The sequence below is a fragment of the Melozone crissalis genome, unplaced genomic scaffold (genome assembly GCF_028551555.1).
Source record: "Melozone crissalis strain CALT ecotype California unplaced genomic scaffold, PUWL_Pcris_2 ptg000057l_1, whole genome shotgun sequence".
NCBI lineage: Eukaryota > Metazoa > Chordata > Aves > Passeriformes > Passerellidae > Melozone > Melozone crissalis.
This window is the reverse complement of record NW_026535835.1, coordinates 8,910,513-8,926,749: the sequence shown is the minus strand read 5'-3', so window position 1 is coordinate 8,926,749 and position 16,237 is coordinate 8,910,513. Positions and strand designations below refer to the sequence as shown.

At 39.6% G+C, this 16,237-nt stretch overlaps 1 protein-coding gene across 1 annotated transcript; it reads right to left on the bottom strand.

Annotated features, from left to right (window-relative positions):
* Positions 1-1,438: 1,438 nt before the first annotated feature.
* On the bottom strand, positions 1,439-15,132 carry TRPV3 (transient receptor potential cation channel subfamily V member 3). The gene is made up of 17 exons (XM_054287183.1): positions 15,014-15,132; positions 12,427-12,531; positions 10,786-10,872; positions 9,598-9,755; positions 8,605-8,781; positions 8,287-8,427; positions 7,840-8,120; positions 7,041-7,217; positions 6,375-6,533; positions 5,841-5,942; positions 5,195-5,268; positions 4,430-4,595; positions 3,891-3,957; positions 3,273-3,544; positions 2,757-2,869; positions 2,102-2,172; positions 1,439-1,642 (listed from the first exon to the last, which is right to left on the bottom strand). Exons 1-17 carry the CDS (start codon positions 15,130-15,132, stop codon positions 1,545-1,547), a joined length of 2,367 nt encoding a protein of 788 aa, XP_054143158.1. The 3' UTR covers positions 1,439-1,544.
* Between the last annotated feature and the right edge of the window lie 1,105 nt (positions 15,133-16,237).

Genomic DNA, 16,237 nt, shown 5'->3' with positions numbered 1-16,237 from the left:
AAATCAACAATCCAAGATCCCAAGACCACAGGAACTTCTCATCCTCACATCTCCTGCTGAGGAAGCCAAGCAGTGCTGGGGTGTGACGAGGTCTGTGGGTACACAAATGTCCTTCCCTCCAATTCCTGTGTCCAGAACACAGCCCAGGGCTCCTGTGGATCCCATCCATCCCTGCAGGCAAGGCTGGAATCTCAGGGCATGGTGTCTGTCAGTGGCAGGCTGGGCAGCAGGACCCACTTGCACCATCCCTGTAAATATTTTGCATTTTCCTTCCCACTGCAGGCTTCACTCATGCTCTCTTCTGTCTTAAGAAAGTCTTTTGGATCATTTTGCCCACAGCTGCAAAATCCAATGCAATTCTTATTATCATTCAAACACAGAACTGAGTTCCCCTGAGTCTCACCTAAAATAGCACCTTTAAAACAGGCACCACATGAATAATTCTGATGAAAAGCCATGACACTGGAGACACATGTTAATTGAAATTTAAAAGCACACAGAACAAATGTTTCTCCTTATATATACACACACATAAAATAGAAAACTAAAAATATAAATAATAAAATTCATAATACTATGAATTATATTATTAGAAAACTAATAATATAATTCATAGTACTTGGTCACCACAGGTAATTAAATAAAAGCTACAGAAATGCATTACAGAGTCCTCTGAATAAAAAATAAAGTCTGGAATTGCATTGCACTGAATTAATTTTGTTCACCTGGGGAAGAAATTGACTTCTGATTTTTCTGAAGTGGTTAAATGCAAAAATTAATTCAAAAGAACTTCCAGTGTGGTAACTCTTTATGTAGGAAGATGGGTCAAGGACGAAAAGTAATATTGTGACTGGAGCAAAAATCCTCCATCAGGAATTCTATTTCTGCCCTGTTGTTTCATGGGGAGGCACAGACACACAATAATAAATAAACAGCAATAAACTCCAGTTACACCCTGGGGACTGCACAGAGGAAAACAGATCAGGCAAAGCCACTGGGATCTGATTTTCCAACTCATGGGCCCAAGCCCCCAGTAATACTGACAGTCAATGCAAAAGCTGCAAATGTATCCAGAACCTTGTGACTTCAAAATGACATACTGCATTTAGTCATCTTCAGAACTGAAATGCTTTGCTTTGCTCCACAACAAGAACTTTTTTGTTTCAATGCACAAAATGAGTTTCTCATGAGTTAGGGATTCCAAAAAGCAGCAGATTGGGATCACGATGACCTTAATTTTCCACTAAAAGAAGAAATATCTCACATTTGACCTTTTTTAATCCAGTTAAACATCTCAGGCCAAGTTTGTGGAGCATCAGGCAAACTTGGACAGCAACAGTTTGAGAGGCTCAGAACTGACCCAGTGAAATAATCCCATTTATTTCAGCTCAGCTGCTCTGAATAAATGGGTGCAAGCCATCAGACTGTGTGACTGAAAGTTTGTGTTCCAGCTGGCTACAGCTGTCCAGAACAGCCACAAAGCTTTCAGATCCACTGCTGATGCTTTTAACCTTCAGAAGAGCCACACGTCAAGCCCAGCACAACTAAACAGAGGTTTCAGGCAAATCATCCATTTCTTCAAACGTGTTCAGGGTGTTTTTGCTATTAGTTCTTGAATTATCATCTTGAATTTTGCTTGGATCTGCAAAAAAATGCATTGTAAACAAAACAGGATATGGTAGAAACTGTATAGGCAAGATCAGAGTTTTGCACCTTTTTTTTTTTTGTTAAAAACATGTATTTATTTAAACAGCAAGCTCTCAGTTTGCTACCATATCTTCTACAGAAATTTTTCACCTCAGAGGGAGAAAAATTTCTCCATTTCTCCAGGACACTCCTGCCCTGGCAGCAGATGGATGTCTTGGATTTCCTGGCCAATATTTAGCTCATCCACTATATATGTTACAAAACTTGTTTGTCACCAACCCTCTCTCCAAGTCTTTAAAAATAATTTAACACCACTGCCATATTAAACATTAGTTTCTCTAACAATAATATGTGGTTTAATATAAGAGTTTATATTTTTAAAGGTATAAAGTTGGATCAAAAAGCATTTCTAAGAAAAGATTCTCAAATAGGGTGTCGTAAAATTCCATAGTACCTGTTGGCCCTGGATCTTCATTAATAAATGAAACATGGGTTTTCCACTCGGTCCATTTCACTTCATTAATCCTGTTTACATTTACATAAATTGTGTTATCAGCATGAATTATCCCCCAGCTACATCCCTGACCTTCCCCTTTGATTCCTTCCTGGGATTGTCACACTTGACCACCTGCTTTGCTGGCACTAAAGCCTGAATGTCTTTTGCACTATATGAAGGTGAGAATAATATCAAGACTACTTCATAATTTCACACATTGTTAGTACAGCCTTGAAATATTTAAGTATTTTTCATTAAACAGCACAGTTCTTTAATATGGTAATCATCAATTACCAATCAACTTAACTGTGATTGCTTTTAAGCTGACATTCAAAGGAGATTATGATAAAGTGACATTTACTGCAAACAGATTTGATGCTTCTACAGTCAAAACATATGAAGATGAAAATCTTTTCTCATCAAAAGATTGCCTACATAAAAATTTATACATTTTCCCTATTTAAACAACTGGCTACAACTGAAAAAAATTGTATTTTTCTGCATAATTTGTAGAGATAACAGAAATGTTTTAAAGAGGGTTTTGAGGAGAAATAACCTTGAAGCAACATAAAGAGAGCAGAATTGATAGCACATGATTCCAGCTTTGCTTTACCTTAAACACACCCTGGTGTCATTTTCAGCCACTTTACACCGTTCTCCCAGCTGGAATTTTTTCCTCAGGCATTTTGGTAAGAATTTTTCAAATTCCAAAATAGTCCTGGCTCTCTATTGGCAGTAAATAGTAAAATGAGAATGGTTAGCCGTGGTCTGATTTCACATGCAGTTTGCAGTTTATAACAGGTCAAGAGCCAGCACCAAAACCAGCAAATCACTGATAATTTGTGCAAACAGGGATTCAGATTCCTGGAAAAATAGTGAAACAGATCATCCAGGGGATATATGGTGATATAACCAGGGGAATGCAAGTCATGACAGTGCATGGGTTGGAAATCGAAGCCATGATATCATCTTTAAGATTGTTAATTCCAAAGTTCCTACAATTCTCTAATACTGGATTTATTTATGTCTGTTATTCATGCAAAACCAAATGAGGATTATCTTTAACACTTAACCTTCTGTGTCAGCATGAAGGTTTTAGCCCAAGCACCTCCCAAATTCCCAAACCAACCTGGAGTTTCCAGATGTGCTCACTCTCCTTAGAAATATCCTCTACAGTCTCTCCCATTAATGCAATCAGCATGTTCAAGAGAAGAACAAAAGTCAGCACAACGAAAGTGATGAGGAGCAGGAGGAAGAGCACGGGGTACTTGGAGTTCTGCTGGATCTCCAGGTCACCCAGCCCCAGGGTGAGCTTGAACAGATCCATCAGGACAGGCCCCAGGCTGCTGTTGGAGTGGCACTCCCCACCCTCCTGGCACGTCTCAATCAAGGCAGCCAGAGCTGGGAAGGAAGCAGAAGGAAGTTTCAGTCACAATCATTATTTAGGAATACAGAATCATTATTTAGGAATACAGGGATTTCATCCCAAAGAATTCAAACTGCAGATGAGAGCCAGAGCTGCCCAGCCACACAGAGCAGCCAGGTGACAGCTCCAGGAGGTAGAAGGAGTCCACAACCAAATGAGATTCCAGGGATTTGAGACAGGGAGGCAAACCTATTCACACCTAAACTTAACATCCAGAATAAACCCCAGCATGAGCTCTCATGCAAACAGGGTTCTTATTCATAATAATGCTAAAATTTTTACCCACACAGAGCATTAGTGCTTTTCTCCGGTAATATTTACCTACACCAAATCCCAGCAGAAACACGATGTACACAACCAAAAACTTGATCACATCTTGCAGGATGACCTGAAAATGGAATGGAACAGTTGACAGAAATGAAAATTCAGAACTAGCTTTGTGCTTTTGAATTCTGCAGGGACACAGGTGAGGCACACACTGAAGCATCAGACTGCTCTCCTTGAGCAAACAAACCCAAAGGTCTGATTTTTTATCTCAAGCCTGCTGTGCTGAGAGTGACTAATTCTGTACAATACAGACATTGCAGATTATGATGCTATTAAATTGCAGAACTACATTAGCTGGAAAAAACACAAGCTACTCATATATTTAATGTAATAAAAATGTCAATATTAAGGTACAAACTAGTTCCTGCTGTTGAAGAAGAACAAATATTGTGTTCTGCTGAAGTAATGCATAAAAACTGGAAATAAGGAATTAAAAAACAAACTATAAAATACATATAATTGGTAAATATACTTGATTTAGACTGTAGAACAATGGAGTATCATCAGGCAGGTAAAAGAAAAGAAAAACTTGCCTTTTGAATCATCACACTGTAAATGCCCATGGACTGGAAACCTCTGGTGAAATAGAGCATATTGGCCCAGCCAAGGGCCATTGCCAAAACAAGACACACCAGGTGTTCTTTGTAGGAAAACAAGTACAAAAAGACAGAGAAGATCACAAGCAAAGCTTGTATAAAACTGTTAAAAAACAAACATATACGTAAAAGAGAAATTACTAGCACAAAACCAACAACAGAATGGCAAAATACGAAAACAAGATTTCTCTGCTCTTTAGGCTTAATTTGTAATTTCATGCTGCTTTTTTATTCTCCCCATGAAATTGGCATTATAGCTTAATGATAAAATAGGTCAGTGCAAGCAGTATAAGTGTATTAACATATAAGGATTATATTTATTAAATTTAATTTAGGTAAACTATTCTCCCCAAAAGAGCTGCTCAATGCAGATAATGCTGACAGAATTGTAAGAATCCTTACAACATTCTAGAAGCCATTTAACTGTAGCTTTAGCTTAATGAATTGATAGAATTATTAGAGATTTTCCACTGGCAAGTGGGAAAAATCCACTCCAGCCACATCAACCCTGGAATTGTTACTGACAGCATAGCCAAGAGTTTGTGTTAGGGAATAGCTGCAGGCAAACTTACATCCATCCCTCTAAAACTGATAATTTTGAGGAGAAAAAGTGAATATCTGCTACAGGAGCACATTCTCTGTGACCATGAGATAGAGAATTTGATATATAGTAGAAAAAAAAAATATATATGTCAAACTTACAATGCAAAGTGGAACCAGGCATCAGAGAGAATGGACTGCAGGTCTGAGGGCCTGAGCAGGAAGATGGCCACACTCTGTGCAGGCAGAAACAGAAAATGGTGAAGAGAAAACGAACCTAAACATCTGTTTTTCAAAATAATTTAACTGGTGTTCTTAACTAATCCACCTACTGATAAGATGTGGTAACTTCTAGAATTAATTTTTTATAGGGCTCTGTAAATTCTGTAATTTATATTACAGATATTTTTAATATCTGTAAGTTCAAAGGTTAAAATTCTGTCATCTCTGGCACAATTTAAGTTACTGTTTTTAATTACTTACATGGCAAAGTTATACCGTGGGATTTCTTTTTCATTACAACTTGCAATTCTTTTTTCCTTAAAGCCAATAATTTGACAAAACTGATATTATACAAATATCAGATCAATTTGAAAAGCAAATATCCTTATATTTATTTCACAGTTGTAATCAAATGTATAACCAGGGTCATTCTGAATAAGGGATTGTGTTAAAGATTTGAAAATTACACATATAAAAGACACGCCATGTGTATTGCCAATATCAGCAGCAGCATATTCATAAATTTAGAGAAGTTCTTTACAAATCAGGTATATATTTGTTACAAAAAAAAAAAAAAAAATCTTACCTCTTTTATGGCTAAAAATATTGCTCCTAACATAACCATCACCTGTCCTGACAGCTGCAGCCACCCCACTCCTCGGGTCAGAGCCAGTGGATAAGGAGGAGCCTGCAGAGCAAATCCAGAAGGAAAATCTCTGTTCCATTCCTGAAGGGTGAAAGGAAAAGCAGCAGAAACCCTCCCACCTGTAACTCTCTGGGTTCTCAATTTCTTCCCTTCCAGGGAGAATTTTCTTGATGTATTTACACAATCAACCCCCTAAGAGTGATGTTTGAAATATCAGAATTTTCTTTCTTAAAAAACCCCCAAATACTCTCTTCCCACCTTCAGAAATTTCACAGTCTTTGTATCATTTATTTGTATTTCAGGTCACTTCCAGAAAATGCAGATCTGATGCTCCCACACAGATGTGGGGATGTGGTCTCTCTATACCCAGATATTCCAATATCTGGCCTTGTTTTAGCATTTTAAACACAATTCAGGAAATACTGTTGCTTTTTAAGTCAGTAAAATTTAGTGAGCTTCAGGTGCTGTACTCACTTCATTTTCATTAGGCCTGTGGTAGGAAACCAATGTTAATGTCACATTGTACAGGAAATAAAAGCAGCAGGACATGAAGAACATGTGCCTTGCAAACTTCTTCCATTTCATCCTCAGCAGTGAGTTCAGAGGCTCCAAAGTCAGCATCTCGTGACGATTCTGAGGAGAAAAAAAATAAATAAAAACTTTAAATATTTCATCTTGCTGCCTGTAAGGAAACTGAATTTTAGGTGTGAATTTTGTGTATTTCATTCCATGCTGTCCTTGCTGCTCTAGAAACACCTCTGTGCTCAGGGATGGGCCAGATCTCCCTGGGATGGAAAAGACTCTCCCAAAATAACTAATCTGTGGTGCAGGAGCTGAATGCATATTTGCTTGCAGCTGACATTATGCAGCAGCATAAAATTTATCTTGTTCCTGATACAATAACTGAGAACCAAAAATTACTGTTCACAAGCAATTCAGTTGTTTGCAAGGCTGACAATTCTAATATGGGGATACTGCTAGGGAAAAATTATATTTTAATATAATTAGAATAGTTTATTATTATATTAACTGTATTATCGTATTCTTATCTATTTAATAATTTAATATTTTATTATAATAATGTTTTTGCTATATTTTAATAATATAAATTTATATTTTATATAAGAATAGGCACCTTACCCCAATATTTGTGTTATAGACAATGATTTCCAGCACTGAGTTGTCAGCAGTGGTGTCCAGCTCTGTCAGGTCATACAGAGAAGACTGAACAGGACCATAAGCCCAGTCTGTGAATTTTCTTGACAGGCTCCTGTTTGGCTTCTCTCTGATCTCTCTGCTCAGGATGTACTTCAGAATCTAAAACATGAACAGATCATTTGTCAGCAGCTGTGCTGCTCAGGGAAAGGAGAAACACAAGAATACACTTGCCCAAACTCCCACCTTTTATCTGTAACAATTTGTGCAGTTGCTCAATTTAATGTATTTGTAATTTTGTTATTCAGTGAGGGGCACTGGAGGTGAAAAACCTCTAAGAAATAAGTTGTGTTTTTAATGCCTTCAGATTTTCTGTCAGAGATATTTTTCTAAAGGATGAAAGCACAATTTTCCATGTGTTCATTTATGCCTTCCTTGAACTTAATTACTTTCTAAATCATTCAATTGCCAATTCTTTACACTGCAGTTGATTTATGCAAACCAAACTCTACAGCAATACAACAGAGCAGTTCTAGTGAGATTTCTGAAATTGCTTGGTGGTAAATGTAGAATTTCTCTACAACAGAAGGCTGGTTCTAAACAGCTTGTGTGGTTTGTACAGAGGGAAGGAGTTACAGAGAAACCTGGAAGCATTAAAACAACACTGCAATGGAAATATTTGTGTTTTAAACAAAATTAGCTCACTGATACTGATACAAACCAGCCTGGAAAGAGATGTGTCAGAGCACAAGATTCTCTTGGATGCTGCTGAACTCACACCCACCTCTAATTTCCCAGTTTTTGCAGCTAACTGCAGTGGTGTCAAACCCTCCTTATTCTTGGTTGTTTCCAGGTTTCTGTCTCTGCTTTTCAACAGGATCATGTCATACATTCTCATCACAAAGTCATTCTGTGTTTTGGAGTCCTCTGCCACGGTCACTAGTGCATGGAGGATGTTGTTTCCTCTGGAATCCTGAGAGGAAATGTTGGTCCTGGCATTGTCCATTAACAGCTCAATTATGTCTGGCTGGTTGGTACATGCTGCCAAAGCCAGTGCAGTCTCACCTGCAGAATCACAAAATGCAACAAATGATCATGGTTTATTTCATCAGAATAGAAAATATTATATTAACCATCTTAATATATTGATTGTACTGGATTAAGCTCTTATTTTATGGAAGTTTTGGGTATTTCTTCTTAACTTTTTCAGAAATATCTCAATTCCACTTACCGAAATAAAAGCCTTCATGCTTGTGTTTGGGATTAAAGAAAATTCCCTGGGCACGAGCATTGACATCAGCTCCTTTCTCTATGAGGCTCTGGGTGATTTCATACTGTCTCCTCTCAATGGCAATGTTTAGAGCTGTCTGGCCTGGAAAAGCAGACACAGGAATTTAGGGCTGAGTCTCTCAAGCACACTCTGCAACATTAATGATGTTTCACAAAATATTGCACCAGTGACAATGAGTAAAAGTTGGTTCAAGGGATTTATTATTTTATATAGGTTATGTTTAACCATATACCTGAAACTGCTATCAGATGGCAATACCTTTATATGCCTCTTCTGTGTATGCTGCATTGATAAATCTCTCCAAAATGCCATTTTCCTCTGCAAAGGACAGGAGCATGTTCACTATCTCATTTGTGTTCTGGTTGATGTTCAGCAGAGCTTTCATCAGACAAGTTTTGCCAGTGTCTGAAGCCGTGAACTTCTTCATCAGGTAATCTACAGGAGTGAATTTTGAGATTAAATCCTTTTAATTTATTAAGCTTCTGTTCATTAGGGGTGAAACCTGAGGGATATAGATGGACACAAACCATTTCCCAAACCAGTACTCCATCCTGTTCACTTTGTTCTTGAGCACCAAGGCAACCTTGGTGTTCCTCTTGGACATCCTGGCGCCAAAACTCCCAAATTCCCAGGGAAATAAGGACCATTCATAGGGAATGAAAGACCATTCCCAGGTTTAGGCTGCCCCTCAGCTGCCAGAAGAGCTGGCAGGCCTCCCCTGATGCCTTGTGAAGGCTGACCTAGAACAGAGTCTAGATGGAATTAAAGAATAAAGCAGGAATTTATTAAAAGGATCTCCTCAATGGATCCACCTTGGGCAGCACAAGAGCCCAGCCAGGGCTGCACCCAAGATGAACCAAAATAGTGACAAATGAACCCAGGATGAACCAAAATGGGCACAAAATGAACCCAAGATGAACCAAAATGGTCCCAAAATGCATGACTGCTCACAGGGTCTCTCACTTTTATAAGTTCTGTGCCATTTGCATATTGGAGTTAATTGTCCAGTTAATGCTTTAGCTTATGAAGTCCCATCCTTCCTGTTTTTCTCTCTTCGGCCCACGTTGTTTGTGCTCTTGGGCCTGAGATTTGGATCATTTGTCCTTGGTCCCCAGCTAGACAAGGAATTGTTTTGTGAGAGCTCACCACTCCCTAATATAAAGCTCAGAATTGCACATTAAAGCAGCAGAGAATCTAAAAAACCACAAAATCTCCCAGCTGAGGCACCAGCCAGGTGCCTGCAGGGCTCACCTGGCACGGGCAGGGAGGTGCAGGCGCCCGAGCGCTCCCTGAGCTCGGCCAGCAGCCGCTGCAGCTCCTCCACGTTCCCCTCGGACACTGCCCGGAACAGGTTCCTCTTCAGCTTCTTCCTGGCACTCCTCAGCTCAGGCCCTTGGCATGTGGTAGCACTGGATTGTAAGAAATCATCATGAAATTGCTGGTGTGATTTATGCCGGTTTATTTTATTTTTTTAAGAAGAGTAAAACCAAATACAGTTGTTGGCCCCAGACTGGATGAACTTGCCCCACTGCCAAGGATAGCTCAGAACATTTCTCCCATTGCTCATTTGCAGTAAGTGGGCTGTTGAGAGGCTGCTTTATTATAAACAGCACATTTTTCAAGTATTTTGTGTTTTATTCAGTTTATCCATTCTTCTAGAATAAATGCTAAGGAGCACTTCTTTTCTCTGCCACACTGACTGCAATGCTGAGGTTACATGGTGCAGCTCTCACAGCAGAACAGAGTTCTTTACCTCACATCTTACACCACTTTCTGATCATCCTTTATTCATGAAACAGCTGCTGCAACTTATCCTGGTTTATTTTATTTTTAAGAAGAGTAAGACCAAATATAATTGTTGGCCCCAGACTGGATGAACTTGCCCCGCTGCCATGGATAGAACATTTCTCTCATTGCTCATTTGCAGTAAGTGGGCTGTTGAGAGGCTGCTTTATTATAAACAGCACATTTTTCAAGTATTTTGTGGGTTTTATTCAGTTTATCCATTCTTCTGGAATACAGGCGAAGGAACACTTCTTTGCTCTGCCACACTGACTGCAATGCTGAGGTTACGTGGTGCTGCTCTCACAGCAGAACAGAGTTCTTTACCTCACATTTTACACCACTTTCTGATCATCCTTTACTCTGGAAAAAGAATGATTTCATATTTCCCCCAGGCAGAAATACTCCAGGCCTGGTTGTGGTGTGTGGGCCCTGTGTTGCCATGTAAAAAATACCCATTTTATATAAAGAATCCTCACACTAAATATGAAAATTGAGAGATTAGAGTTGCTTATTTTGACATTTAATTATTGAAGGATCAGAAAGGCATGTACAAACATGATCTTTTTTTTTTTTTTAAACTGGCAGGAAAAATAGGTAAAATCTACCCTACCACAGATTGACTCAGTGCTGAGAAATATTTGTGTTTCCACTCACCCACAGCTGTCCACATTGGGGCTGTATTCAGTGGCATCATCCTGAAGAGACTGGGGGGAATCCATGTCTTCCCCATTTGCAGATGCACTGTAGAGAAAGAAAAGCAAATGTGCCAAGGTATTAGCAGGTATTTTGGCAAATTGCACAAAGAACCAGTCAATGGCAGGTTACAGTATCTGCACTAGAGCTTAAATTAGTCCAATTTGACATTGGCCTTTTAATTCTATCATTTTATCTCCCACATGGATTTTAAAGTGAGTGATAAAAATGAAGAGACTCACAGGATTTTATTATATTTTAAAAAAAGACCACATTAGGAAAGCAATCTGCTTTGTGTTTTATTATTTCACTACAGATCCTGAAAACCGTGGGAACTTTTTTCTTTTTTTTCTTTTTAATGATCACTGCTTTTTATGCAGCACCCTGAATGCTTGAAGCTTGCGTTCTCCCTTTTCACATGCCTAATTTGTCATCTGGCACAAAACAAGTGCTAAATCAGTAGCAGTGAGGGGGTTGCAAGCCCACAATGAAAGATTTACCTAAAGATTTACTACACAGAACACTGGAGGCAATTCAGGAGTGTTTTGTGGCTGACTTGAATGAAAGAAATTGAGGACTGGGCCCTAAATAGATGTGTAGGTGATATATTAAAAGGATTTTCAATGGCATTGATATTTTGTAATTGCTGTACATAATTTCCACACGGTCCTAAAAGCAGATCTGACTTAGAAAAATTAAGATAAATGAGTTTCTTACTTGTATTTTTGTTTCTCTGAGGTTCAGATTGGATGAACTACCTCAGGTTAATAATTTAGGGAACCTGAGCTATTAATTATTGGCAAAACAGATGCATGGACAGCACTGCTGTGCTGGTATTCCCTTGTCTTTGAAATAAATCTGGGAGCTCTGAGTCCATTCTCATTCCATCTGTCTCCTCTGCAGAAAGCTGAGTAATGTGGTGACAAAGCACATGTGTAGGTCACTTCCTGAATGACAGGGGGAAATTTGGGCACCTCTCCTCTGAAACCAAAATCAGCCTGTCAGCCATTTCCTAAAAGCTGACCAGGCATCCTCAGCCACAAAAACCTTTGGCCTGTGCCTGATTCTGGGCCTGTGCCTGATTTGTGACATATTTCACTTATTCATAATTATTGGTTATTAGCACCTCACACATTTTTTAAAATTAAATGTATTCATCCCAGTCATAATTTTTCTCTATTCATTCAGCATAAATGGCTGCTTTAAATATTTCACATTCAGCATTTCCACGTTTGATTGTTAATGAGCAATAGAGGGAAGACGTCAGCAGCCAGCTGGGAACAGCTAAATTAGGCTGTGGTCTTCACACTGCAGAAAACATCCAATGAGAGCATGGAGTTTGTTCTAATAAGAGGCTAAGATTAAAAAAAAAACTGATTTTAAATTTATTCAGATCTGAGGCCTGAGTTATTCCATAGAAACAACAGCAGTAGATAAAACCAAAGATAAATCTCCAGTGAAATTCTGTCTTTGAAGTGACCAAAAGCTGTAAAAAGTCATGTGAAATCCTGGCAGTGAGGCCCAAGGAGAATTAAAGGGAAGGTGCTGGAAGAAAATGGATTTATTTGCAGCAGAAGCATTGCTTGTGCATCTGGAACTTACCAGGGGCGAATATTGGAATCCATGGGTTTGGAAAACACAGGGGGAGAGGTGTTATTGGGACTGGCATTGCTTTCAAAACCATCAATCTCCAGGAAAAAGTGGGAACTGTTGAAGACAGTGCATTTAAAGAAATATCAGTGATAAAAGGCAAGCCCAACCTTAAACCAAGAAAAGAACTACCAAGGGCAAGCTTGATCATTTATCTCTCCTGGCATTAAAGATGAGGCTTATCTGCTTTCCCTGAGGGGATCCCAGCCTGTGCCCAGCTCTGCCAGGCTGGCAGATGGGTAAAATTCCCAAGGTATTTTTGGAACACATGGCATCAGATCCTGACATGTGTGAGCAGCAATCTCTAAACCAGCCTTGCACCCAGTTTCTGTCACTGCCCAGCCACACAAAAATGGTTTTTTAAAATCCCAGTCCCTGCTCTTCCAGCCAGGAGCCATCAGGATGGATCATTTCAAACAGTGATAGTGATTAAATCAGAAAGTTTGAAAGGTCACACGTTGAGTGACATCAGGCATTTCCACCAGCCAGGGCTGAATGTGTCCCCTTGCCTGCAGAATGTTTAATTGCTTTCTATATAAATAATTACATAAATATTGATAGTGAAAAGAAATAAAATTTGGAACAACACAGACAAAGGGATACAAAAAAAAAGATTTCACCTTTTAAAAGCCTGCAGAGTTGAGAGGCAAAAATCAATGGCTTGGTTCTACTGGATCTCAGTAAAATATTGCTACAGCTCCCACAGACTGAGGAGTTTCAGGGGTGGATGCAGCAACTCCCACAGGGGCTGTTGTTCACAAACTGCCTTACAGCTCTAAAATATTGCTGTAGTCACCTGGAAAACCTTTCTAATTCACCTAATATTTATGGGTTTGTCCATAGGGCATGTCTTATCTAACTGCACTTCCAACAAGATGTTTTGGGGAAGATGAAGTAGTTGCATTGATGGGAAAATGCAAAAAAAATCTTATTTAAAATGGTATTATTAGGACACCAGTGAACAACCTGCTGATATTTGCTAAAATCAGCAGTATCTATTAGTTCCAAATAACAGTATCTGTTAGTTCCAAATAACAGTATCTATTAGTTCCAAATAACAGTATCTATCTAGTTCACCTCCTTCTCCAATGGCTCGATGGTCCAGGCGTTAATTCTGGCACCCAACATCTGTGCAGCAGCTGGCAAGGGCACCCTGCTCTTGGGGCTGACAGATCTCACCTCTCCTGCCTTGGGGCTTACCTGGGCATGTCATGGGAGGGAAATGACACCCCAAAGCCACCGTGCAAAGCAGGGTGCCATCAAATAGCCCTGTGCTGACGTGGCTCTGCCCACAGCCATCAGCAGCCCTGGCAGCCTCCTCCCCACCCTCCCCTCGCACTTCCTGTGCTCAATTCCAGCCCCAGAACACCCCAATTCCAGGGGATTCCAGCAGGGAATGCCACTGTCTGTCAGAAAGTGAATATTGAGAGTGAGAAATGCCACTCTGGGAGTGCAGCAGCTCTGCTGGGGCAGGGGAGGGAGAGGTTTGAAGCAGCAGCATGGAGCAGCGTTGGAACATTTAATTAATAGGATATGTTAAAGCCCTCATTAAAATTCACGTGATGTGGGTGCTGTGTGTTGCAGGAATGCTGCCAGCCACACCCTGAGCTCTGGTTTGAGAAGGGGGAAAAACCCCAAGGTTCCTGTTCCTGAGGCCACAAGGAGTGAGAGATTTGGGCTCAGTGATTGAGGGCTCGGCTTTGGCAGTGTTCCTATAACTCCACAATCTGCCAGGGAATTGCCCCTTTTTGAAGTGCTGGGTGGATCATGAGCTGTTCAGACACTTTGTCTCCCCCCATATGCCACCAAAGAGCTTCTCTTCTTGAATTTAATGACAAAAAGAGAAACTGGACCACCCAGTCAGTGGATCTCAAATAACTAATGGCACCATTCCTGTGAAAAGTGATTCCTCTGATTATTGAGAATTATAAATGTCAGAACAGCCACAATTGGCCAGGCCTTCAGAGTTTCAGAAATTGCCATAATAACCAGTAATTATTCAGAATGAAAAGTTTATGAATAAAAATTCATCCTCACTCTACAGTAACTTAGTTGACTCCATAGTATCAGGCAGGAATTACAGCTCATATTTCCCCATTCATATTAAATACAAACCCTCAATCCCTTTATTAATTCTCTAATATCAATTATGAATGAAAGTGAATATTTTATAAAACAGCAAAAAAGCCTCATTAACCAGACTAATGAAAAAGAGAGTGAATTTAGGTTTCTGTTTGTGATAGAATTTTTCAATCGTGCTCTCCCTGCCCTCTGTCTCTCCATAGCCTCACATGGAAATGTGACAGATTAAGTTTGAAATGCTCCCTTTTTTCAGGCCAGCATCTCTTAGATAAAACCTGGTGTGTTCTTCCATGTGATCTCTTAAAAAAAAGATCACTTTATACCAAACATTAACCATCATTAGATCAGATTTTTGTGAGGTTACACAGAACAAAGATATTGGTGGTATTTCAGTGCAAAGATGCCCCAAAGGAGATAAACAGGGAATTTTAATGGTTCAGACTGAGTTGAGTCCTACCTTTTCTTGGTGGGAGTGCCTTCAGTCACCTTTTTCTCTTGCTGGTTTGCAGGGGGATTTCCAGGTGGGTTTGTTTTCTTGCCCATTAGTGGAAGAATTTCGTTGTTATCTTTAATCATGTTTCTGCAGTAGAGAAACATCAGTTACTTGACTCGTATTCCTTTGAAGGAAGTGTGGTGACCAAATTACCTGTTTACAGTTTCTTCACATGTAAACACACAAATATTGACATATTCATTCTTTTTCCCCCCAAGTTTCTCATTTTTCAGCCTTTAAGGACACACCTCCACCATTTCATGTGTCAAATCTGGAGGGTTCCACACATGACTCATTAAATTTCAGTCTATGACAAGTGCCATTAAAAGTGGTATCAGGACAACCATAAATTCAAGCCTGTGCCTAAATTAAACTGAAAGGAGCCTGTCAGTCCCAGTAACAGTGTGTGTTATTTAGAGGAAAAAAAAAGATTACTTTTATAAGTGGCCTTAAAATTGGGCATCTTTTCAGTTATCTGAGCAGTCTGCTCTTGACCAAGATCATTTCAGAAATGTGGTAAATCCCAGGAAGGTCTGTGCAACAGCAAACAGATAAAGGAAGGTTCCAGATGTGAAAAGAACAAAGAAAAATCCCTGAAAGTTTTTACTGCATTGGAACAGTAGAAGCAGCAGATTGAAAATGATGCCCAAGGTGAACTTAGCTAAATTATCACATGGATAACATCCAGGATTTGTGTCCTGGTGATTTCCCAACATTTCCTCAGGAAAAAGAAAAAAATCCCCTTGATTCTGCTGGAGGGAATGACCGCCAGCACATGACACAAAAGGATCTTGATGCAGTTACCTGCCTAGGAACACCCACAGCATGAATTCTGTAAGGAATAATGAATAACTATCTCCCTGTTTCTCAATCTGCTACTCAAGGGCATCATTTTAAATGGCCCAGGATAATTTGAAAGCAAGAAGGTGAATTCAGGATACATTAAAATTCACTGAAGGTACACCCAGGAAGATTTATGAGGTCAGGGATCCATTCCCAAGGAAATCAGGGGAGTGGCCTCCATACCCAAGGACAAATGGTAAAAATAATTTGCCTGCAAAGTTTGAACCACACATTTTCCCCCCTCCTACTCCACTTTCCTTGATGTGACAAATGTACACACACAAATTTTCTGCTCCTGTCACAGTGCTGTCACTGTGCCTTAGCACCAGGATCCCTTCATTCTGG